This window comes from Somniosus microcephalus, chromosome 5 (genome assembly GCF_052327205.1).
Source record: "Somniosus microcephalus isolate GS21.2 chromosome 5, FLI_Smic_1.0, whole genome shotgun sequence".
NCBI lineage: Eukaryota > Metazoa > Chordata > Chondrichthyes > Squaliformes > Somniosidae > Somniosus > Somniosus microcephalus.
Genome location: NC_140991.1, coordinates 197,580,563 through 197,600,893, shown reverse-complemented (window position 1 = coordinate 197,600,893; position 20,331 = coordinate 197,580,563). Strand labels below are relative to the sequence as shown.

The following is a 20,331-nucleotide window of genomic DNA, read 5'->3' as shown; positions in this document are numbered from 1 at the left end:
CGTTGGTCAGTGAGCAGGGTAAATCGTTTTCCGGCCAGGTAGTGCCTCCAATGACGCACAGCCTCCACAATCGCCTGGGCCTCCTTCTCAACAGTGGAGTGTCTGGTCTCCGGGCCTTGGAGGGTTCGTGAAAAGAAGGCCACGGGTCTCCCCGCCTGATTGAGGGTAGCGGCCAGGGCAAAGTCGGACGCGTCGCTTTCCACCTGGAAGGGGATGGATTCGTCCACTGCGTGCATGGTGGCTTTGGCAATGTCTTCCTTGATACGGTGGAAGGCTAAGCGGGCCTCTGCCGTCAAGGGAAAAGAGGTGGATTTGATCAGCGGATGGGCCTTGTCCGCATAGTAGGGGACCCACTGGGCATAATAGGAGAAAAACCCCAGGCACCTCTTCAGGGCCTTGAGGCAGTGGGGCAGTGGGAGTTCCATAAGGGGACACATCCGGTCGGGGTCGGGGCCGATGACTCCGTGTTCCACAACACAGCCAAGGATGGCGAGGCGGTTTGTGCGGAATATGCACTTCTCCTTGTTATATGTCAGGTTCAGGAGTTGGGCGGTGCGGAGGAATTTTTCGAGGTTTGCGTCATGGTCCTGCAAGTCACGGCCGCAGATGGTCACATTGTCCAGATATGGGAAAGTGGCCTGCAACGCATTTTGATCTACCATCCGGTCCATCTCCCTTTGGAAGACGGAGACCCCGTTGGTGACGCCAAAGGGAACCCTAAGGAAGTGGTAGAGGCGGCCGTTTGCCTCAAAGGCAGTATACTGGCGGTCCTCAGGGCGGATAGGGAGCTGGTGGTACGCTGATTTCAGGTCAATGGTCGAGAAGACGCGGTACTGCGCGATCTGGTTGACCATATCAGCTATGCGGGGGAGTGGGTAGGCGTCCAGCAGGGTGTAGCGATTTATTGTCTGGCTGTAGTCGATGACCAGGCGCTGCTTCTCGCCGGTCTTAACGACCACAACCTGGGCTCGCCAGGGGCTGGTGCTGCCCTCAATAATCCCTTCCTTCAGGAGCCGCTCCACTTCGGTTTTAATGAAAACCCTGTCCCCGGCACTGTATCGCCTGCTCTTTGTGGCGATGGGCTTACAGTCGGGGGTGAGGTTAGCAAACAGTGGTGGGGGGGTGACTCTGAGTGTGGAGAGGTTGCACCTGGTGCGCGGCGGGCAATTTGGGAGCTGCTGGCTGCGGACTGTGAGTGGGGGTAGAGGTCCACCGTACGCCATCGTAACACTTTTAAGGTGGCACTGAAAATCTAACCCCAGCAGGATGGCAGCGCAGAGGTCGGGCAGGACCAGAAGTTTAAAATGATCGTACACGGTCCCGTCTACTACGAGTGTCACTACGCAGTAGCCGCCGATGTCCGCCGACTGGGACTCGGAGGCCATAGAAATCCGCTGGTGCGCAGGCAGGACTGGGAGAGAGCAACGCCGCACCATGTCGGGGTGGATGAAGCTCTCCGTGCTCCCAGAGTCAAAAAGGCAGATTGTATCGTGACCATTTACCTTAATGTCCATTGTGGAACTGGCCAGCTGGTGCGGTCTCGCTTGGTCCAGTGTAACGGATGCCAGCGTAGGGGTCAGTGTGTCGCTGCGGGTATCAGATGAGGCGGTGTTGGGGGCCTGCTGCGTTCCGGCTGTCGTCCAAGATGGCGGCGTCCATGATCCCCATGTGGCTGGAGGCGTCCAAAATGGCTGCTGTACCGGTGGTTCGCACATGGCCGGGGAGGCCCAAGATGGCGGCCCGCATGGCCCACACGCGGCGCTGCTGGGGTTCGGGGTGGCTTTGGCCCTGCAGACGCTAGCGTAGTGTCCCTCCTTCCCGCAGCCCGAGCAGATCGCGTTTTTCGCCGGGCAGCGCGCTCTGGGGTGTTTTGCCTGGCCACAGAAGTAGCATTTCTGGCCTTGGGGCACTGCTGTCTGGCCTTGGGACACTGCTGCGGTAGTTGGGCCGTGGCTGGGGTGGCACGGCGCTATGAGGCGGTCCTACCGTGTCCCAGGCTGTCATTCCCCACGGCGTCCACGGTGCAGAGGAGTAGGCATCCATGCCCCGGTAGGCTGCATCCAATGATAGTGCGAGTTCAGAGGCCTTGTTGAGGTCGAGGTCACTCTGCTCCAGCAGTCGCTGTCGGGTGTAATTGGATCTGTGGCCCGCTACAAAAGCGTCCCGGATAAGTTCCTCTGTGTACACGGCGGCCTTTACATCCTTACAACCACAGGCCCGGCCGAGCACAGACAGCGCCTGAAGGTATTCCACGGTCGATTCCCCAGGTTGTTGTTTACGACTCCCCAGAAGGTGCCTGGCGTACACTTTGTTCACTGGGCGCGTGTACTGGTCCTTGAGGAGCTTGATAGCGTCCGCGTACGAGGTCGCGTCTTGGATGACCAAGTACACTCGGTGGTTCACTTTGGAGGTCAGGACATCCAGTTTGTCCTCGTCCGATTTGATTGCTGCGGAGGCGGTCAGGAATTTTTCAAAACACTTAAGCCAGTGAGTAAACTTGGTGGATGAGTCCACCTCCTGATGATCTAAGTCCAGGCATGCTGGTGTGAGGATCTTCTCCATTATAAAAATTTTGTTAATAAAATTGATGCGCTGAGAGTTAAGAGAGTAACTAAAGGCTTTTATTAACAAAAGAATGAAGGTCTGCCTCGAGTGGTCGACCGGTCCAGAATACAAAGGGGCTGGGGAGCAGTCACCTTTATACTAGGACTTGTGGGAGGAGTCAGCCGAGGCATGTCCAGGCATGTACACAGTGGAACACAAACAGTGGTTTACCACACTGTCCTTCCTGAATATTGAATTCCCAGTCTTGGTCACCCTGGAGCCATGTCTCCGTAACCCCAATTATATCATATCCATTTACATCTATTTGCGCAGCTAATTCATCCACCTTATTACGAATGCTCCTCGCATTAAGCCACAAAGCCTTCAGCTTGATTATTTAACACTCTTCGTCCTTTTAGAATTATTATTTACTGTGGCCCTGTTTGATTTACTCCCTTGATTTCTTTGCCTTCCACTTTTGCTTTTCTCCTTTCTGTCTTTTGTTTCTATCCTTGCTACCCATTCCTCTGTCTCCCTGCACAGGTTCCCAACCCCCTGCCATTTTAGTTTAAACCCTCCCTAACAGCACTAGCAAACACTCCCCCTAGGACATCGGTTCCGGTCCCGCCCAGGTGCAAACCGTCCAGATTGTACTGGTCCCACCTCCCCCAGAACCGGTTCCAATATCCCAGGAATTTGAATCCCTCCCCCTTGCACCATTCCTCTAGCCGCGTATTCATCTGAAATATCCTTCTATTTCTACTCTGACTAGCACTTGACACTGGTAGCAATCCTGAGATTACTACCTTTGAGATCCTATTTTTTAATTTACCTCCTAACTCCCTATATTCAGCTGTTAGGACCTCATCCCGTTTTTTACCTATATCGTTGGTACCTATATGCACCATGACAACTGGCTGTTCACCCACTCCCTCCAGAATGCCCTGCAGCCGCCCCGAGACATCCTTGACCCTTGCACCAGGGAGGCAACATACCATCCTGGAGTCTCGTTTGCGGCCGCAGAAACGCCTATCTATTCCCCTTACAATAGAATCCCCTATCACTATAGCTCTCCCACTCTTTTTCCTTCCGTCCTGTGCAGCAGGACCACCCATGGTGCCAGGAAGTTGGCTGCTGCTGCCTTCCCCCGATAAGCCATCTCCCTCAACAATATCCAATGTGGTATATCTGTTTGAAAGGGGGATGGCCACAGGGGACCCTTGCACTACCTGCCTGTGCCCTCTACTCTGCCTGGTGATCACCCATTCCCTTTCTGCCGGTGTGACCAACTCCCTAAACGTGCTATCCACAATGTCCTCAGCATTGCAAATGCTCCAGTATGTACCCATTTGCAGCTCCAGCGCCGCAATGCGGTCTGTCAGTAGCTGCAGCTGGATACACTTCCCGCACACATGGTCGTCAGGGACACAGGAAGTGTCCCTGATTTCCCACATAGCGGAGGAGGAGCATGCCACGGGGCCGAGCTGTCCTGCCATGACTTGCCCTTTAATTAATTTAAATTAAATTAAATCTAATCAATACCACTAATTACACTACAATTAAATGATATACTCAAGGTCCCTTGTTTACCAGCACTCCCCGCTACACAACAGAGACCCTCGAAACTATAAACCACAAAAAAAAGGTTTGGAAAAAAGCGAGAGAGAAATACTCACCAACCAATCACTTACCTGCTTTCTGGTGACGTCACACTTCGATTACTTTTTACTTCTCGCTACTGCCGCCGGTGAGTCTGGGCTGCTCTCTCTCCCCGCTCTTTAACTCCTCGGCCTCCACGCTCAGTCTCCACCCAGGGCTGCTCTCGTTGCTGCCGCCGGTGAGTCCATCTACGAGGCACAAGTCAGGAGTGTGATGGAATACCCTCCACTTGCCTGGATAAGTGCAACTCCAACAACACTCGAAGCTCAACACCATCCAGGACAAAGCAGTCCACTTGATTGGCTTTTTTAAAATTTAAGATGCCAGTTTTGGACTTAACCAGATCATTCTCAAACTCTGAAATTCTATAATATTATGATCATACTGCCCTAGAGATTGCTTTATTATAAGATTTCCAATTAACCCTGTCTCATTACATAATACTAGATCTAAAATAGCCTGCTCCCGAGTTAGTTCCTCGACATATTGTTTTACTCATAGCGACAGAATGCAGCTGTCAAATATTTTAACTGTTCCTCCACTTCTATCTTTGCCCATGTTCCTAGAAAAATGATCACTGTCTTCTTTCCCTGCTACAACCCCCTTTGCTCACTCAAACTCGAGCTTCCCCCACCTTCTAGGCCTTCTCAAAGTTCATCTTGTCCATGAGATCCAGCTCCTAGTCCCTTGGATTCCATTTCCTAATCCACTCATAAGCATCCAGTTGCTTTTTCTGTTCCCATGCTGGTAAATATTGTCGGTGGTTACATATCAAGAGGCACTTTCTCTCTCCCCTTCAAAGCTGCTGTCATCACCCTCCTGTAACCCTCAAAACCCTTCTGTCATGAGCAATTCCCATCTCCAACCTCTCTCCCCTCGAGGGTTGTCACCTCCCAATTTCATGACCATCTTTTCAATAACTCCATGTTCAAATAGCTCCAGTCCAACTTCTGCTCTCGCGCCACTAAAACGGCCCGAATCAAAATCATGAAGAGCATTCCCTGTGATCGTGGTGCATTGTTCCTCCATGGTGTCTGCCTGTGCTATCCTCCTCCAACACTGCTTGTGTGTCATCCAGGTTTTTGTAAGTGACTTAGTCATTATGACTAATCTGCTCTGTTTATACTGCAAGGTGGATTTAGCACCAATGGAAATCTATGCATGACCAAAAATTGTGTCTCTGTATTTAAGTTATTAACATGCTACTTTGGGTGTGAAAATTTTGCACATGTGGAGTTCGTGCAAATTGTATTTATGACCTTTGTAGTCTGGCTGTGAAAACTCTCTGATGTTAGAGGAAAGCACATTAACATGCTGAAAACATACCGACATTGTTGGACATAGGTTGATTACTCAACTGGCCCATGGCCAGACCTCAAAGATGGCGGATTCAACCTATGGGTTCCAGTTGAAGCTGCAATGACATTCTGGTCAGGGGCAGAGTGTTAATTCCAGATAGATTTTGCTATCACTGGCAAGACTATCTGATTATTTATACTGTATGATGATTGGTGGTATAAAGGGGAGAACATTAAACTTACTTAATCAAAAATATATTTTTTGAAGTGGGATTTAAATGGATACAGTCTTGAGTTCTAGTGTAACGTGAATAAAACAGAATGGCCTTAACGCGGTGTATAAACCTGTCTGGATAAACTGAAAACTGGTTTCATACTGATTATTTTATAATTTCAGAGAAAGCACTTCCTTCCACAAGACAGGAAGCAAGAACTTTTGGAAAGGTACATTGTTGAACTTGTAGAATTCATTTCGTCAAAGACCCCTAATCCAGGAGAACTTGGTGGGAGGACATCAGGCTCTGTAATATGGAGAGTAGCTAGAGGAGAAACTGGAGCCCTTGCTCAGGTGGTATGATCAATTAAACTTGGCTTTTTGGGAACTAACTCCTTTTTCAGCCCAGTATTCTGATTATTAAAAGCTTTCCATTGATTTTAAAGCTCTTTTGTACATTGTGGAATTCAGGACTCTTATCTATAAATGTTTTTTCCATTGTAAACATTTCATGTTTTGTGGCCTAGCTGAAAGTACAAATTCCTATAGGGCCATTACATTATAAATTCAGGATGACTTGGGTAAATGTGTCATTAGTGTGACATTGTACCATATGGACCAGTGAAATCCAGGATTTGATCCCTGATATATGGAGTTACTTGCTTTCAGCTAGGATGGAGTTAGGGTTACTGTAATTGGTCTCAGTGCAGAGGGAAAAAAATCAACTGGGTTCTATTCCCTATTGCCTCCTGCTGGAAAGTCCACCTGTGAGGACATCTCCCAACAGGATCAGCCTTGTCTTTGCTGCCCCCTCTCCCCCATGATCTATTGGCCTGCTGGCCTCCCTATCCAGGGTTGTGCATGAGAAATGGCAGTTGTAGCAGCCCAAATTTAGTATCGCCGAATCCCCCACTATCAACATCCTGGGGAGCACCATTAACCAGAAACTTAATTGAACCAGCCACATAAATACTGTGGCAATAAGAGCAGGTCAGAGGCGAGGTATTCTGCGGCGAGTGTCTCAGCTCCTGACCCCAAAGCCTTTCCACCATCTACAAGGCACAAGTCAGGAGTGTGATGGAATACTCTCCACTTGCCTGGATGAGTGCAGTTCCAACAACACTCAAGAAGCTCGACACCATCCAGGACAAAGCAGCCCACTTGATTGGCACCCCATCCACCATCTTAAACATCATTCACTCCCTCCACCACCGGCGTACCGTGGCTGCAGTGTGTACCATCTACAAGATGCAACGCAGCAACTTGCCAAGGCTTCTTCGGCAGCAACTCCCAAACCCGCGACCTGTTCCACCTAGAAGGACAAGGGCAGCAGGCGCATGGGAACTCCACCACCTCCAAGTTCCCCTCCAAGTCACACACCATCCTGACTTGGAAGTATATTGCTGATCCTTCATCGTCGCTGGGTCAAAATCCTGGAACTCCCTACCTAACAGCACTGTGGGAGTACCTTCACCACATGGACTACAGTGGTTCAAAAAGGCGGCTCACCACCACCTTCTCAAGCTAACTAGGGATGGGCATTAAATGCTGGCCTTGCCAGCGATGCCCAGATCCTATAAACGAATTTTAAAAAACACTGTTTATACAAGGCTTTTTGTGATATAGAGCATAATTTTTCATCTTGTAGTTTTCTTTCTGCACAGAACACAGGATTCAGTTTTCTAGCTACTGAAAAAGAAATAGCAGCAAAGTTGTTTCATCTCAAATACAATGTAGCAGAAAATCACTATATTCGAGTCTCCAACAACAATGAAATCATTAATGACTGGGAAAAAGGTGTATGGAAAATGGATTCTGTGCTTCGAAAAGTGGAACAAGACTGGAAAATGGTATGGGTTTACACCAAGGTTTTCTCACATTTGTACATATCTTCTATAAAGAGCTATTTAAAAAGCCCTCATAGTTCCAGTGGAAATTCTAATAAATTTCCAGTGAAAACTGGCTGGAATAGAAAGGGTATGTCTTTTTTTAAGTGTAGAAATAAAGCTGCCCCAATGGCTCAGCTAGTTGATGCAGTGGGTAGCTGAGCAGTACAAACCAGAAAGGTCCCAAGCTTGACTGTGATGACCTCTGATCAAATAGCTGGCCACACTAACTGTTCAGGCTCACATGTGAATAATGGTCATCCATCAAGATATTAGAGGGTGCTTCAATTGCTCGGAAGGGTTCATTAGAGATGCACTGTATAATTACATAGAAAAATTAGTTGTTAATGAATCTCAGCATAGCTTCTGGAAAATAAGCTTTTTTTCTACTACATGATTTTTGCTTTAGTGCTAAGAGCCCAACTTGTAAACCTTTGATTTAGCAGAATTATATTTGGAACTTTGTTTTCTGTAAATGATCCTCACAGCGCCAGGGACCCGGGTTCAAATCCGGCCTCGGGTGACTGTCTGTGTGGAGTTTGCACATTCTCCCCGTGTTTGCGTGGGTTTCCTCCGGGTGCTCCGGTTTCCTCCCACAGTCCAAAGATGTGTGGGTTAGGTTGATTGGCCATGATAAAAATTGGCCCTTAGTGTTAGGGGGGATTAAATATGTGGGGTTACGGGGATAGGGCTTGGGTGGAATGGCTGTCGGTGTAGGGACCGGGTGCTAGGGTTTGGATGATCAGCCATGATCTCGTTGAATGGCGGAGCAGGCTCGAAGGGCCGAATGGCCTACTCCTGCTCCTAGTTTCTATGTAGGTGTACAGCTTGGCTGGGCTGTGGGAATGATTGGTAGTTGCAGATTGATGCGCTACCAATTACGCAAAAGACTGAGGTTAAGCGAGTAACTAACAGGCTTTTATTAACAAGAGAATGAAGGTGTGCCTCGAGTGGTCGACCAGTCCAGAATACAGAGGGACTGTGGAGCAGTCACCTTTATACCTGGACTCGTGGGAGGAGTCAGCCGAGGCATGTACAGACATGTACACAGTGGAATACAAACAGTGGTTTACCACATTCACCCCTTGTTTAAAAATGAGTCCGGCGGGGTGAAGTGTATTAAAAGTTTGTGTATTGGAGTCTCTCCGGAGGTCTTGTCTGCCGCTGTGATCGACGTGGCGACGGCAGGGGTAGTGAAGCTTCCGGCGTCGAGTCCCGCGTAGGCTGGGGCACTGGTGTGTCGTTGCGGGTATCAGATGAAGCGGTGTTGGGGGCCAAGATGGCGGCGTCCATGATCCCCATGTGGCTGGAGGCGTCCAAAATGGCTGCTGTTCCGGTGGTTCGCACATGGCTGGGGAGGCCCAAAATGGCGGCCCGCAAGGCCCACACGCGGCGCTGCTGGGGTTCGGGGTGGCTTTGGCCCTGCGGACGCTGGCGCAGTGTCCCTTCTTCCCGCAGCCCGAGCAGATCGCATTTTTCGCCGGGCAGCGCACTCTGGGGTGTTTGACCTGGCCACAGAAGTAGCATTTCTGGCCTTGGGACACTGCTGCGGTAGTTGGGCCGTTGCTGGGATGTGGCTGGGGTGGCACGGCGCTATGAGACAGTCCTACCGTGTCCCAGGCTGTCGTTCCCCGCGGCGTCCATGGTGCAGAGGAGTAGGCATCCATGCCCCGGTAGGCTGCGTCCAATGATAGTGCGAATTCAGAGGCCTTGTTGAGGTCGAGGTCACTCTGCTCCAACAGTCGCTGTCTGGTGTAATTGGACCTGTGGCCCGCCACAAAAGCGTCCCGGATAAGTTCCTTTGTGTACACGGCGGCCTTTACATCCTTACAACCACAGGCCCGGCCAAGCACAGACAGTGCCTGAAGGTATTCCTCGGTCGATTCCCCAGGTTGTTGTTTACGACTCCCCAGGAGGTGCCTGGCGTACACCTCGTTCACTGGGCGCGTGTACTGGTCCTTGAGGAGCTTGAGAGCAGCCGTGTACGAGGTCGCGTCCTGGATGACCGAGTACGCTCGGTGGTTCACTTTGGAGATCAGGACATCCAGTTTGTCCTCATCCGATTTGACCGTTGCAGCGGAGGCGATCAGGAATTTTTCAAAGCACTTAAGCCAGTGAGCAAACTTGGTGGATACGTCCGCCTCCCGATGGTCTAAGTCCAGGCATGCTTTTATTAACAAGAGAATGAAGGTGTGCCTCGAGTGGTCGACCAGTCCAGAATACAGAGGGACTGTGGAGCAGTCACCTTTATACCTGGACTCGTGGGAGGAGTCAGCCAAGGCATGTACAGACATGTACACAGTGGAATACAAACAGTGGTTTACCACACAGATGAATCGTGGTATGAGCTTATTGTGCGAACGGATTGTTTTTCTAAATCTTTGTGGCACCGCAACCTTCCAATATAACTCAAAATTAACAATACTTGCTTTTATAAAATGGTAGTTTTAAAATAATATTTGGACCTTTGTGCTCCCTGCTGGACCAGTGCACTTGGTTACTTGGCATTCCTTTGTTGTAGTGTGAATGTTACAAATGTGGAGTAGTTGTGTAATTGTTCTATAATGTGCATAGCATTTTTTTTGCAAAGAGTATCTGACATGGAAACATATCACTGTGGTTGGGAGTCTCTTATTGAATCTATTGATAAATCTGCACCTGCAGAATTTCTGTTTGCCTGAGACAGTGTATACTGTCTCTGCATAGAGACATACCCACTTGCCCAAGTCTAGGAAGCTTGCATGCAGATTGGGGGAACCAAGGCTAGGGACCTCTGAATATTGAGTAAAAGGGTACTAGGCCTGTACTGGAATTCAAGAAATTAAGAGTACTAGTAAGTTTGCATTGCTTGTCCTGATAGAACCACCCTACCAATTAGGCATTTTCTTGCACTAACTGTTCAATCATCAGCACTGCTCTGGAGCATGAAGGATGATGAAAGTTGACCTCTTCATTTACAAACGTGGGGCAATGGCATGGATTGGTGAAAAGATTTTTGAATTACTTGGCCATGCAGTTGATGCTGATCACTCTAGAGCAGCTGAACATGACTCCCTAAATTTGTTTTATAATAGAAACAATCAGATTTGTTGTAGAAAAGTTTTACTATGTACAACTTGTTGCAGTATAATTTTGTAATTTTTTTGTTGAACAGGTGTACATCGCTCGCACAGAAGGATCATCATCTGCTAAAGTCAGTTGGAAGTTTGAATGTGGTTCAGTGGGTCTAAGGATTGACAATGTTTCCATTCGATCCAGCAGCCAGACATTTCAATCTGGAGAAGTTCGATGGCATCTAAATTCAAACTTAGTCAGTGTAGATCTAAGTGGAGGTGTGTATTGCTATATTATTGAATTTGACAATCTTTTCCCCCTTGATGATCACATAATTTAGGGGAAAATAAGTACAGTAACAATCTTAATTTTTACATATTTTTCTTTAAATCAGATCAAGCTACTCATTCATTCCCTAATTTTAATGGATCTACTGAATTAATTTTGGAAGCTGAACTAAGTGGTGGAGAAGGAGATGTTGCATGGCAGCACACCCAACTCTTCAGACAAAGTTTGAATGATCGTCAGGAGTATCCCATGGAGATTGTAATAACTCTTCAGGATATTTAGATTAAATATGAATATTAATAGCATGAACAGAAGTTTTGAAATTACTCAAGCCATGTAATTTTTTTATATTAACGTATTCAATAAAAAAGGCATTTGCACTAAAAATATTTTCAGTACAATACTTTTGGATGCAGTTGAGATTTTCATTGAATTTTTTGGAGACTGACAACAACACTTGTTTACAATGGAGAATCAGTAAAATATAAGATAGCTTTGCTTTCTTATACCATATGGTGAATAAAGATTGGTTACTTGTGCTTTGTACTGTGTTCTCAATGTGTCGTAAAATATCCAATATGTTGCAGAATGCTTCTCAAACTAAATATGCCTACAGCACAAATTGGCTGCCACATTTACCCATGAGTGACTACACATCAAAAATAATTAATTGGATGTTGAGTGCATTTGAATGTCTTTAGAACATGCGTAGGTGCTATATAAATGCAGGGTTTTATTTTTTTTTAAATGTGTATTAAACTAACATACTTCAATATTTATGGGTTAAATATAGCTAATGCTGGATATTATTTTTGGGTCGTTCCGTTGGATTTTTTTTAATGGATTCAGCATCTCAGACCCACAGTTATTGGTGAGCCTTTGCTCCATATGGCCTGGCCAGTGCATTTATATGCCCATTATCTAGGTAATTTGTAGTGAGGTCAGGGGTCAAACAGAAAATCACCATTATTATTTCATACTGGTAATACCACGTGGTCTCCCATGACCTTCCTTGACTTGGGAAGGTGGCAGAATAAACATTTTCACTAGACAATGCCTTCGTCTAAATACTGCCAATTTTATTAAACAGTAACTTGATAAGTGTTGCCTCCCCCATTCAGCTTTGATGTTCATGAGTGCTGCAAATGTTGTGCTGCATTTTTTAATTCACTGGATGTGGGTGTCGCTGACAAGGCCAGCATTTATTACCCATCCCTAATTGCCCTTGAGAAGATGGTGGTAAGCCGCCTTTTTGAATCGCTGCAGTCTGAGTGGTGAAGGTACTCCGAAACTGCTGTTAAGTAGGGAGTTCCAGGACTTTGACCCACCAATAATGAAGGAACAGCGATATATTTCCAAGTCAGCATGGTGTGTGACTTGGAGGGGAACTTGGAAGTGGTGGTGTTCCCATGCGCCTGCTGCCCTTGTCCTTCTCGGTAGTAGAGTTCGTGGGTTGGGAGGTGCTGTCGAAGAAGCAGTGATGAGCTGCTGCAGTGTGTCGTGTAGATGGTGCAGATGTGGTGTGCCAGTGGTGGGGGGGGGGGTGAATGTTTAAGGTGCTGGATGGAGTGCTAATCAATCGGGCTGCTTTGTCCTGGATGCTGTCGAGCTTCTTGAGTATTGGAGCTGCGCTCATCCAGGCAAGTGGAGAGCATTCCATCACACTCCTGACATGTGTCTTGTAGATGGTGGAAAGGCTTTGGAGAGTCACTTGCCACAGAATACCCAGCCCCTGACTCTCTTGTTGGAGATAGTCATTGCCCGGCACTTGTGTGGTGCAAATGTTACTCGTCACTTACTAGCCCAAGCCTGAATGTTGTCCAGGTCTTGCTGCATGTGGACACAGACTGCTTAATAATCTGAGGAGTTGCGAATGGAACTGAACACTGCAATCATCACCGAACATCCTCACTTCTGACTTTATGATGGAGGGAAGGTCATTGATGAAGCAGCTGAAGATGGTTGGGCCTGGGACACTGCCCTGAGTAATTCCTGCAACAATGTCTTGGGGCTGAGATGATTGGCCTCCAAAAACCACAACCATCTTCCTATGTGCTAGATATGACTCCAGCCACGGGAGAGTTTTCCCCATTTCCCATTGACTTCAATTATACTAGGGCTCCTTGATGCCATATTTGGTCAGTTGCTGCCTAGACAGTTACATCATTACATAGTCAAGGGCAGTCACTCTCACCTCTGGAATTCAGCTCTTTTGTCCATGTTTGGACCACAGCTGTAATGAGGTCTGGAGCCGAGTGGCCCTGGTAGAACCCAAACTGAGCAGCGGTGAGCAGGTTAATGATTAAGTGCTACTTGATTACACTGTCAACGATACCTTCCATCACTTTGCTGATGATTGAGAGTAGACTGATGGGGTGGTAATTGGCTGGATTGGACTTGTGCTTTTTGTGGACAGGACATATCTGGGCAATTTTCCACTTTGGTGGGTAGCTGCCAGTGATGTGGCCATACTAGAACAGCTTGGCTAGAGGTGCAGCTAGTTCTGGAGCACAAGTCTTCAGCAAGACAGCCGGGATGTAGTCAGAGCCCATAGCCTTTGCTGTATCCTGTGCGCTCAGCCGTTTCTAGATATCACGTGGCCTGAATCGAATTGGCTGAAGACTGGCTTCTGTGATGGTGGGGACATCAGGAGGGAAAAGAAGAGACTTGCATTTATATAGCACCTTTCACGACCTCAGGACATCTCAAACGCTTTCCAGCTAATGAAGTACTTCTGAAGTGCTGTCACTGTTGTAATATAGGAAATGCGATAGCCAATTGAGCACAGCAAGCTCCCAGGAACAGCAATGTGATGATGACCTGATCTGTTTTTGTTATGTTGATTGAGGGATAAATATTGGCCCACGACACCAGGGATAACTCCTCTGCTCTCCTTCGAAATAATGCCATGGGATCTTTTACCTCCACCTGAGAGGGTATGCGGGCCTCGGTTTAACATCTCATCCAAAAGACCGCACCTCTGACAGTGCTGCACTCCCTCCGTGCTGCAATGGAGTGTCAGCCTAGATTTTTGTGCTCCAGTCCCATGGACTGGGACATGAACCCACAACCTTCTTGATTGAGAGGTGACAGTGCTACCTACTGAGCCATGGCTGGCACCAGGGGCTGGATTTTGCCAATGGGGAGCTTTTGGAGGCAGGACTCCCATTTGTTGGGGTTCAGTCCCGCCTCCATCGACATCTGGCCAACCCATGCTATTTTCCCTTGATTGACCTTGTTAAGCCCACCCAGCGGGCTTAGCAGGCCAATTAAGGGAAAGCCGGTTACAGAGAATGTCAACGTATGATGTTTCATCTGCCATTTTGACAGATGAATTGTCATCGTTTGACAGCTCTGTGAAGCTGTCAAACACTGACATTCTCTGTAGTTTGATGTGTTCTTGAATTCAAAACCTCATCAAACTTCTTTCTTTTGTAGAAATGAGATGGTTGCTGCATTGGAGAAAGCAACGACCATCTGTCATCTCTACCGCGGAGCTGCAAGACTCTCCGCATACCCACCAATTGAAGCCTGCAGGAAGAAACAAAGGTAAGTACACTTTTTCTAACGCTGCACTTGCCTCAGATACTCACCACTCCACACTTGCACCCATCACTCACCTCCACAGCCCACTTTTGGACCCCTCCGACCCCTGTAGACCCACTACTCGCCTCGGTGACCCTGGCGGCTTTCGGAGCCTTCGGGAAGCCTGCACGTGTGTGGGAAAAATGGGGATAATCCTATTTTCTGCCTGTTAACTATCCGCGGGGCGGCTACACGTCTCCTGGCAAGATGGCATGGAGGCCGCTGGGGGAGGGTTAGGCACCCGCCGCTGGGGGAGGGTTAGGCACCCGCCCCCAAATTATGCCATTTTCCCGGCAGACCTGCCTCCCCAGGGCTGGCAAAATCCAGCCCCAGGAGGCAGAGATGGATTATCCACTCAGCACTTCTGGCTGAAGATAGTTACAAACACTTCAGCCTTGTCTTGCACTCACATGCTGGGCTCCGCCATCATTGAGGATGGGGATGTTCATGGAGCCTCCTCCTCCTGTTAGTTGTTTAATTGTCCACCACCATTCATGATTAGATGTGGCAGGATTGCAGAGCTTTGATCTGATCCATTGGTTGTGGGATCGCTTAGCTCTGGTTATAGCATGCTGTTTAGCATGCATGTAGCCCTGTGTTGTAGCCTCACCAAGTTAACACCTGATTTTTAGGTATGGCTGGTGATGCTCTTCTACACTCCTTATTAAACCAGGGTTGGTCCCCTGGCTTGATGGTAATGGTAGAGTGAGGAATATGCTGGACCATGAGGTTACAGTTTGTGGTGTAATACAATTCTGCTGCTGCTGATGGCCCACAGCGTCTCATGGATGCCCAGTTTTGAGCTGCTAGATCTGTTCTGAATCTATCCCATTTAGCACAGTGGTATTGCCACACAACACAATGTCCTCAGTATGGAGACGGGGCTTTGTCGCTACAAGGACTGTGCAGTGGTCACTCCTGCCAATACTGTCATGGACAGATGCATCTGCGACAGGTAGACTGGTGAGGACAAGGTCAAGTTTTTCCCTTGCATTGCTTCTCTCACACCTGTCCTTCAGGACTGGGCCAGCTCAGTCAGTAGTGATGGTACTGAGCTACTCTTGGTGATGGACATTGAAGTCCCCCACCCAGAGTACATTCTGTGCCCTTGCTTTTTCCAAGTGGTGTTCAACATAGAGGAGTACTGATTCATCAGCTGAGGGAGGGCGGTAGGTAGAAATCAGCAGGAGCTTTCTTTGCCCATGTTTGACCTGATGCCATGAGACATCATGGGGTCCGGGGTCAATGTTGACTCCCAGGGCCATTTCCCTCCTATATACCACTGTGCCGCCATCTCTGGTAGGTCTGTCCTGCCGGAGGGATGGAGTCTGGGACATTGGCTGAAAGGTATGATTCTGTGAGTATGACAATGTCAGGTTGTTACTTGACTAGTCTGGACCAGGTTGTCCAATTTTGGCACATGTCCCCAGATGTTATAGTTTTTATAGTTATACATAGCGGTTTTGGTACACTGAGCGGTTTGCTAGGCCATTTCAGAGGGCAGTTAAGTGTCAACCACATTGCTGTGTGTCTGGGGTCACATAGAGGCTGGGTAAGGCTGGCAGATTTTGTAAAGGATGCTAGTGAGTGAACCAGATGGGTTTTTGTGACAGTTTTGCAGTAGTTTCATGGTCACCATTACTGATTACACCAGCATTTTATTCCAGATTTATTTAATTCATTAGCTGAATTTAAATTCCCCAGTTGCCATGGTGGGATTTGAACTCAGGCCTCTCGATTACCAGCCCAGTAAAATAACCATTATGCTACTGTACCCCTAATGTGTGTGTGGGATGGTATTAAGTCAGTGGCGTTCCTGTTTTTCTAACCACAATGATGTTGAATTATTATGTTGTACCTATGCAGGGTAATGCTTCTTTGCAACAAAGATACATTTTAGTCAGAAGTTGAATACGTCAAAATACAAGAAGACATTGGCCCAGAAATTCGGGTCCCAACGCGTGAGTACGCATGGGGTACTCACCCGTAAGCCCAATGGAAGTGCCGGTTTCGTGCATGCACTGCACATGCGTGGGAAACCGGCACTTCCATTCCCCTGAAAGAAGGGGTTAAGAGGTGGAACGCGTGCGTGGGAGAGGCAACGCGTGCGCATTGAACTTACTTTTTTTTCCAGCTTTCTCCGGGAAGGTAAGTCTCCAGAAGTTAGACATGTAAAAAGCAGTCACAAGGCCTGTTTTTAACGAGGTAAGTGGTGAATTAATTAAAATTAAAACATTTTTTCCACAGGTTTATTATTTTTGAATACTTTAAAGAAAGGTAAGTTTATTTTTAGCCCCGTTAGAAAATGTAATTAATTTTTTCAAAAATTTAAATTATTGTTTAAAATAGTTATTTTAAAAATGTTGTAGGAATGTCTAGTTCCTATCCAAAAGACTGAGGTCCACTCGGGCGATCAAATCAACGAGGTTTAATGATAAGTAACAGAGTTTAACAGATAACTACAGGAGAACATCGAATATAGGTCTAGTCAGTTCGGAGGCTCCACGAGGACTGCTAGGGCGGTCCCGTGGCTGACGTCATGACACCATCATGTTTTTCCCGCCGGTGGGGATCACGTGATGAACAGCGTGATGTCATCACGTTTGCCCGCGCTATTAAAGTGATCGCGCTCTGTAATGTAAACAGTGAAAACAAAGATACAGACTCAGGCTGCAGCCAATATATTATTAAAGGGAATTATATACAATTGATTGGAGTCCCTCAGTGGCTCCGCCACATGCGCCCTCCCAGAATTGTCTTTAATAGCAAAAGTAAAACGGCGAGGAGGCCTGACAAGCCTGTCAGATCGACTTCTGTAGCCTTGAAGTGGAAGCTGATGGACAGCGGGCGGTTGCTTTTGATCTGGCACGGCGACTGTGGGCGGTCGGCCACGTTTCGGCGGTTGTGCGATCTCGACTGGGCGGTCAAGGTCCAAGTGAGCAGGCTTCAACCGGTCAACCGAAATGTGGTCCGGTTTACCTCCAACATCGACCGAAAAAGATTTGTCTCCCGGCTCTATCACACGGAAAGGACCAGTGTAAGGGGGTTTGAGCGGGTCCCGATGAGCGTCGTGGTGGATAAACACATAGTCGACGTTCTTCAGCTCAGCTGGGACGTGGGAGCTCTGCAAGCCGTGATGCGACATAGGCACTGGAGCGAAACTTCTGGCTGCCTCCTGGTGGCTGATGAGCTGCTGGGACGCGGACCATGGCTCTGTTGGAGATGGAAGGAAATCCCCTGGTACGCGTAGCGGCTGGCCATATACGAGCTCCGCCAAGGACGATTGAAGATCTTCTTTAGGTGCCGTACGAAGGCCCAAAAGGACCCATGGAAGCCTGTCCACCCAGCCCGTGCCTTGAAGGCTGGCTCGCAGTGCGGCTTTGAGCGACCTGTGGAATCGTTCGCACAGGCCGTTCGCCTGTGGATGGTAGGCAGTGGTGCAGTGTAGCTTGACGCCGAGCCCCTGAGCCACAGCGTTCCAGAGCTCCGAAGAGAACTGCAGCCCAAGATCGGACGAGATGCCTGCCGGTACACCGAAGCGGGCGACCCAAGAGGAGATGAATGCCCTGGCGATGAGGATGTCGTCGAGGTAGACAAATAGAAACTTGAGGTCCCGAAGCATAGCGTCCATCAAGTGCTGGAAAGCCTGTGCAGCATTCTTCAATTCAAATGGCATCCGCAGAAATTCAAACAGGCCGAATGGGGTGATGACTGCAGTTTTCGGGATGTCTTGCGGGTGTACGGGGACCTGGTGGTAGCCACGGACAAGGTCGACTTTTGAAAAAATGGTATTTCCCGCCAAATGTGCAGAGAAATCCTGAATATGAGGGATCGGGTACCGATCAGGAGTAGTGGCGTCGTTCAGGCGTTGGTAGACGCCGCAAGGCCGCCATCCGCCGTCGGGTTTTGGAACAATGTGGAGAGGTGAAGACCAGGGACTATTCGACCAGCGAATAATCCCTAGCTGCTCCATCGTGTCGAACTCCGCTTTCGCAGCCGCGAGCTTGCCAGGTTCGAGGCGCCGGGCCTGTGCGTAGACCGGGGAGCCAGTAGTGGTGATGTGATGTTCGACACCATGTTTCATGGCCGTGGAAGAGAAGGTGGGTCTGGTCAGGTCTGGGAAATCTCCGAGGAGGCAAGTGAAGTCATCCGGAGGTAGGGACACGCAGGAGATAGTGCGCGCCACGGTGTTACTGCGGTAGCATGGGATGGAGTGAAAAGTGGCCGCATTGATCAACCGGCGGTGCCGTACATCCACCAGGAGGCCGTTGGCGCACAAAATATCCGCCCCGAGGATGGCTTGAGAGACTTTGGCCGTGATGAAATCCCAGTAAAACCGCTGGCCGCCGAAGCACACCTGGACCCGCCGGCTTCCGAAGGTCCGAATGGCCCTGCCATTAGCCGCCTGGAGGGAGGGGCCGTGCCCCCTGTAAAGTCTGTAGGTATTATGGCGAATTAATACACAGACTACAAGAGTAACTTTAACAGGACTTTACTATTCGAAGGTCAGGGCGAATCTGCCCAATAAATCCTGACACAGCACTTATATACCGGTGTGGTCACCGTCGGTATTACAGTATACAGCAGCCAAGATAAAGTAGTGCCACACCTAAAATAGTTCTCTTAAAGGTGGACGGTTACATACAATAGTTCTCTTAAAGGTAGAACAGTTACATACACTACAATCCTCCCTTTTTAGCTTACAACATACTTATTCCCCATTAACATAACATCATAACATATATACAACTTATGCAAAACAGTTCACAGATTCAGTCTCTCTGGAGGCTTCCTGACTCTGTCCGGATAACGCCTCAGTGGTGTAGTAGTTTTCGGCGGGGTAGTATGTTCTTCTGGCAAGGTCGATTCGGCTTGAAGGACAGTGTCAGGTTCATCTGATTCCAGTATTACCAGATCGGAGGTAGGTGCTCTGGGTATCTCTGCTTCAACATTAGCCGTGTAAGGTTGTGGAGTAGGTTGGTCCTTTGTGGATGACCCTATGATCTGGTCAACATGGCGCCTTATTATGCTGTCACCAATGTCCGCGGTATACATCAGCGGCCCTAGCCTTTTCCCAATAGTTCCAGGCTGCCATTTCTCGGTACGGTAGTCCCGGGCCAAAACTTGTTGACCTATCTGAAAGGATCTAGTTGGCCTTTCATTCATGCCCTGAAATTGCCGGTTCTCTACGTCCCTTCTGACGTTTGGCTTAATCAAATCCAGCCGGCATCTTAGTCTTCTATTGAAAAACATCATGGCGGGAGTTTGGTTTGTGACCGCATGTGTTGCATTCCTGTACGCCAACAAGAAGTTATCTACCTTATGTTGTAGGTTGATGTCTTCATTACCCATGGCCTTTATGGCCTTCTTGACGGTCTGGACAAACCTTTCAGCTAATCCATTGGTGGCGGGATGGTATGGGGCTGACGTGTAGTGCTTGACCCCATTCCTTTTTAAGAACTTCCTGAATTCTTCGGACACAAATTGCGGTCCATTATCAGAACAGATCTGTTCCGGCAGCCCATTCCTGGCAAATATGGTCCTTAATACTGTGATGGTTTTTTCCTTGGTGGTGGAGGACATCTTTATTACCTCCGGCCACTTGGAGTGTGCATCCACCGCGATTAGAAACATTGAGTCCATAAATGGACCAGCAAAGTCAACGTGTACCCTTTGCCAAGGAGATGAGGGCCACTCCCATGGATGCAGAGGAGCTTGTGGTGGCGCGTTTTGGACCTTCTGGCATCCTAGACAGCTCTTGGTTATTTCTTCGATGTCTCCATTGATACCTGGCCACCACACA

General features: G+C 48.4%; 1 protein-coding gene across 2 annotated transcripts in view; it reads left to right on the top strand.

Annotated features, from left to right (window-relative positions):
* ngly1 (N-glycanase 1) overlaps positions 1-11,482 on the top strand; it is a 66,981-nt gene extending 55,499 nt beyond the window's left edge. The window contains exons 9-12 of one of the 2 annotated variants that reach the window (XM_085988538.1): positions 5,899-6,069; positions 7,380-7,565; positions 10,756-10,933; positions 11,050-11,482. In XM_085988538.1, coding sequence (XP_085844664.1) covers positions 5,899-6,069; positions 7,380-7,565; positions 10,756-10,933; positions 11,050-11,225 — 711 coding nt within the window. In that variant the 3' untranslated portion in view covers positions 11,226-11,482. Of the gene's footprint in view, positions 1-5,898; positions 6,073-7,379; positions 7,566-10,755; positions 10,934-11,049 lie in introns of both variants that reach the window. The other variant, XM_085988537.1, reaches the window with a different exon arrangement.
* Positions 11,483-20,331: the final 8,849 nt, after the last annotated feature.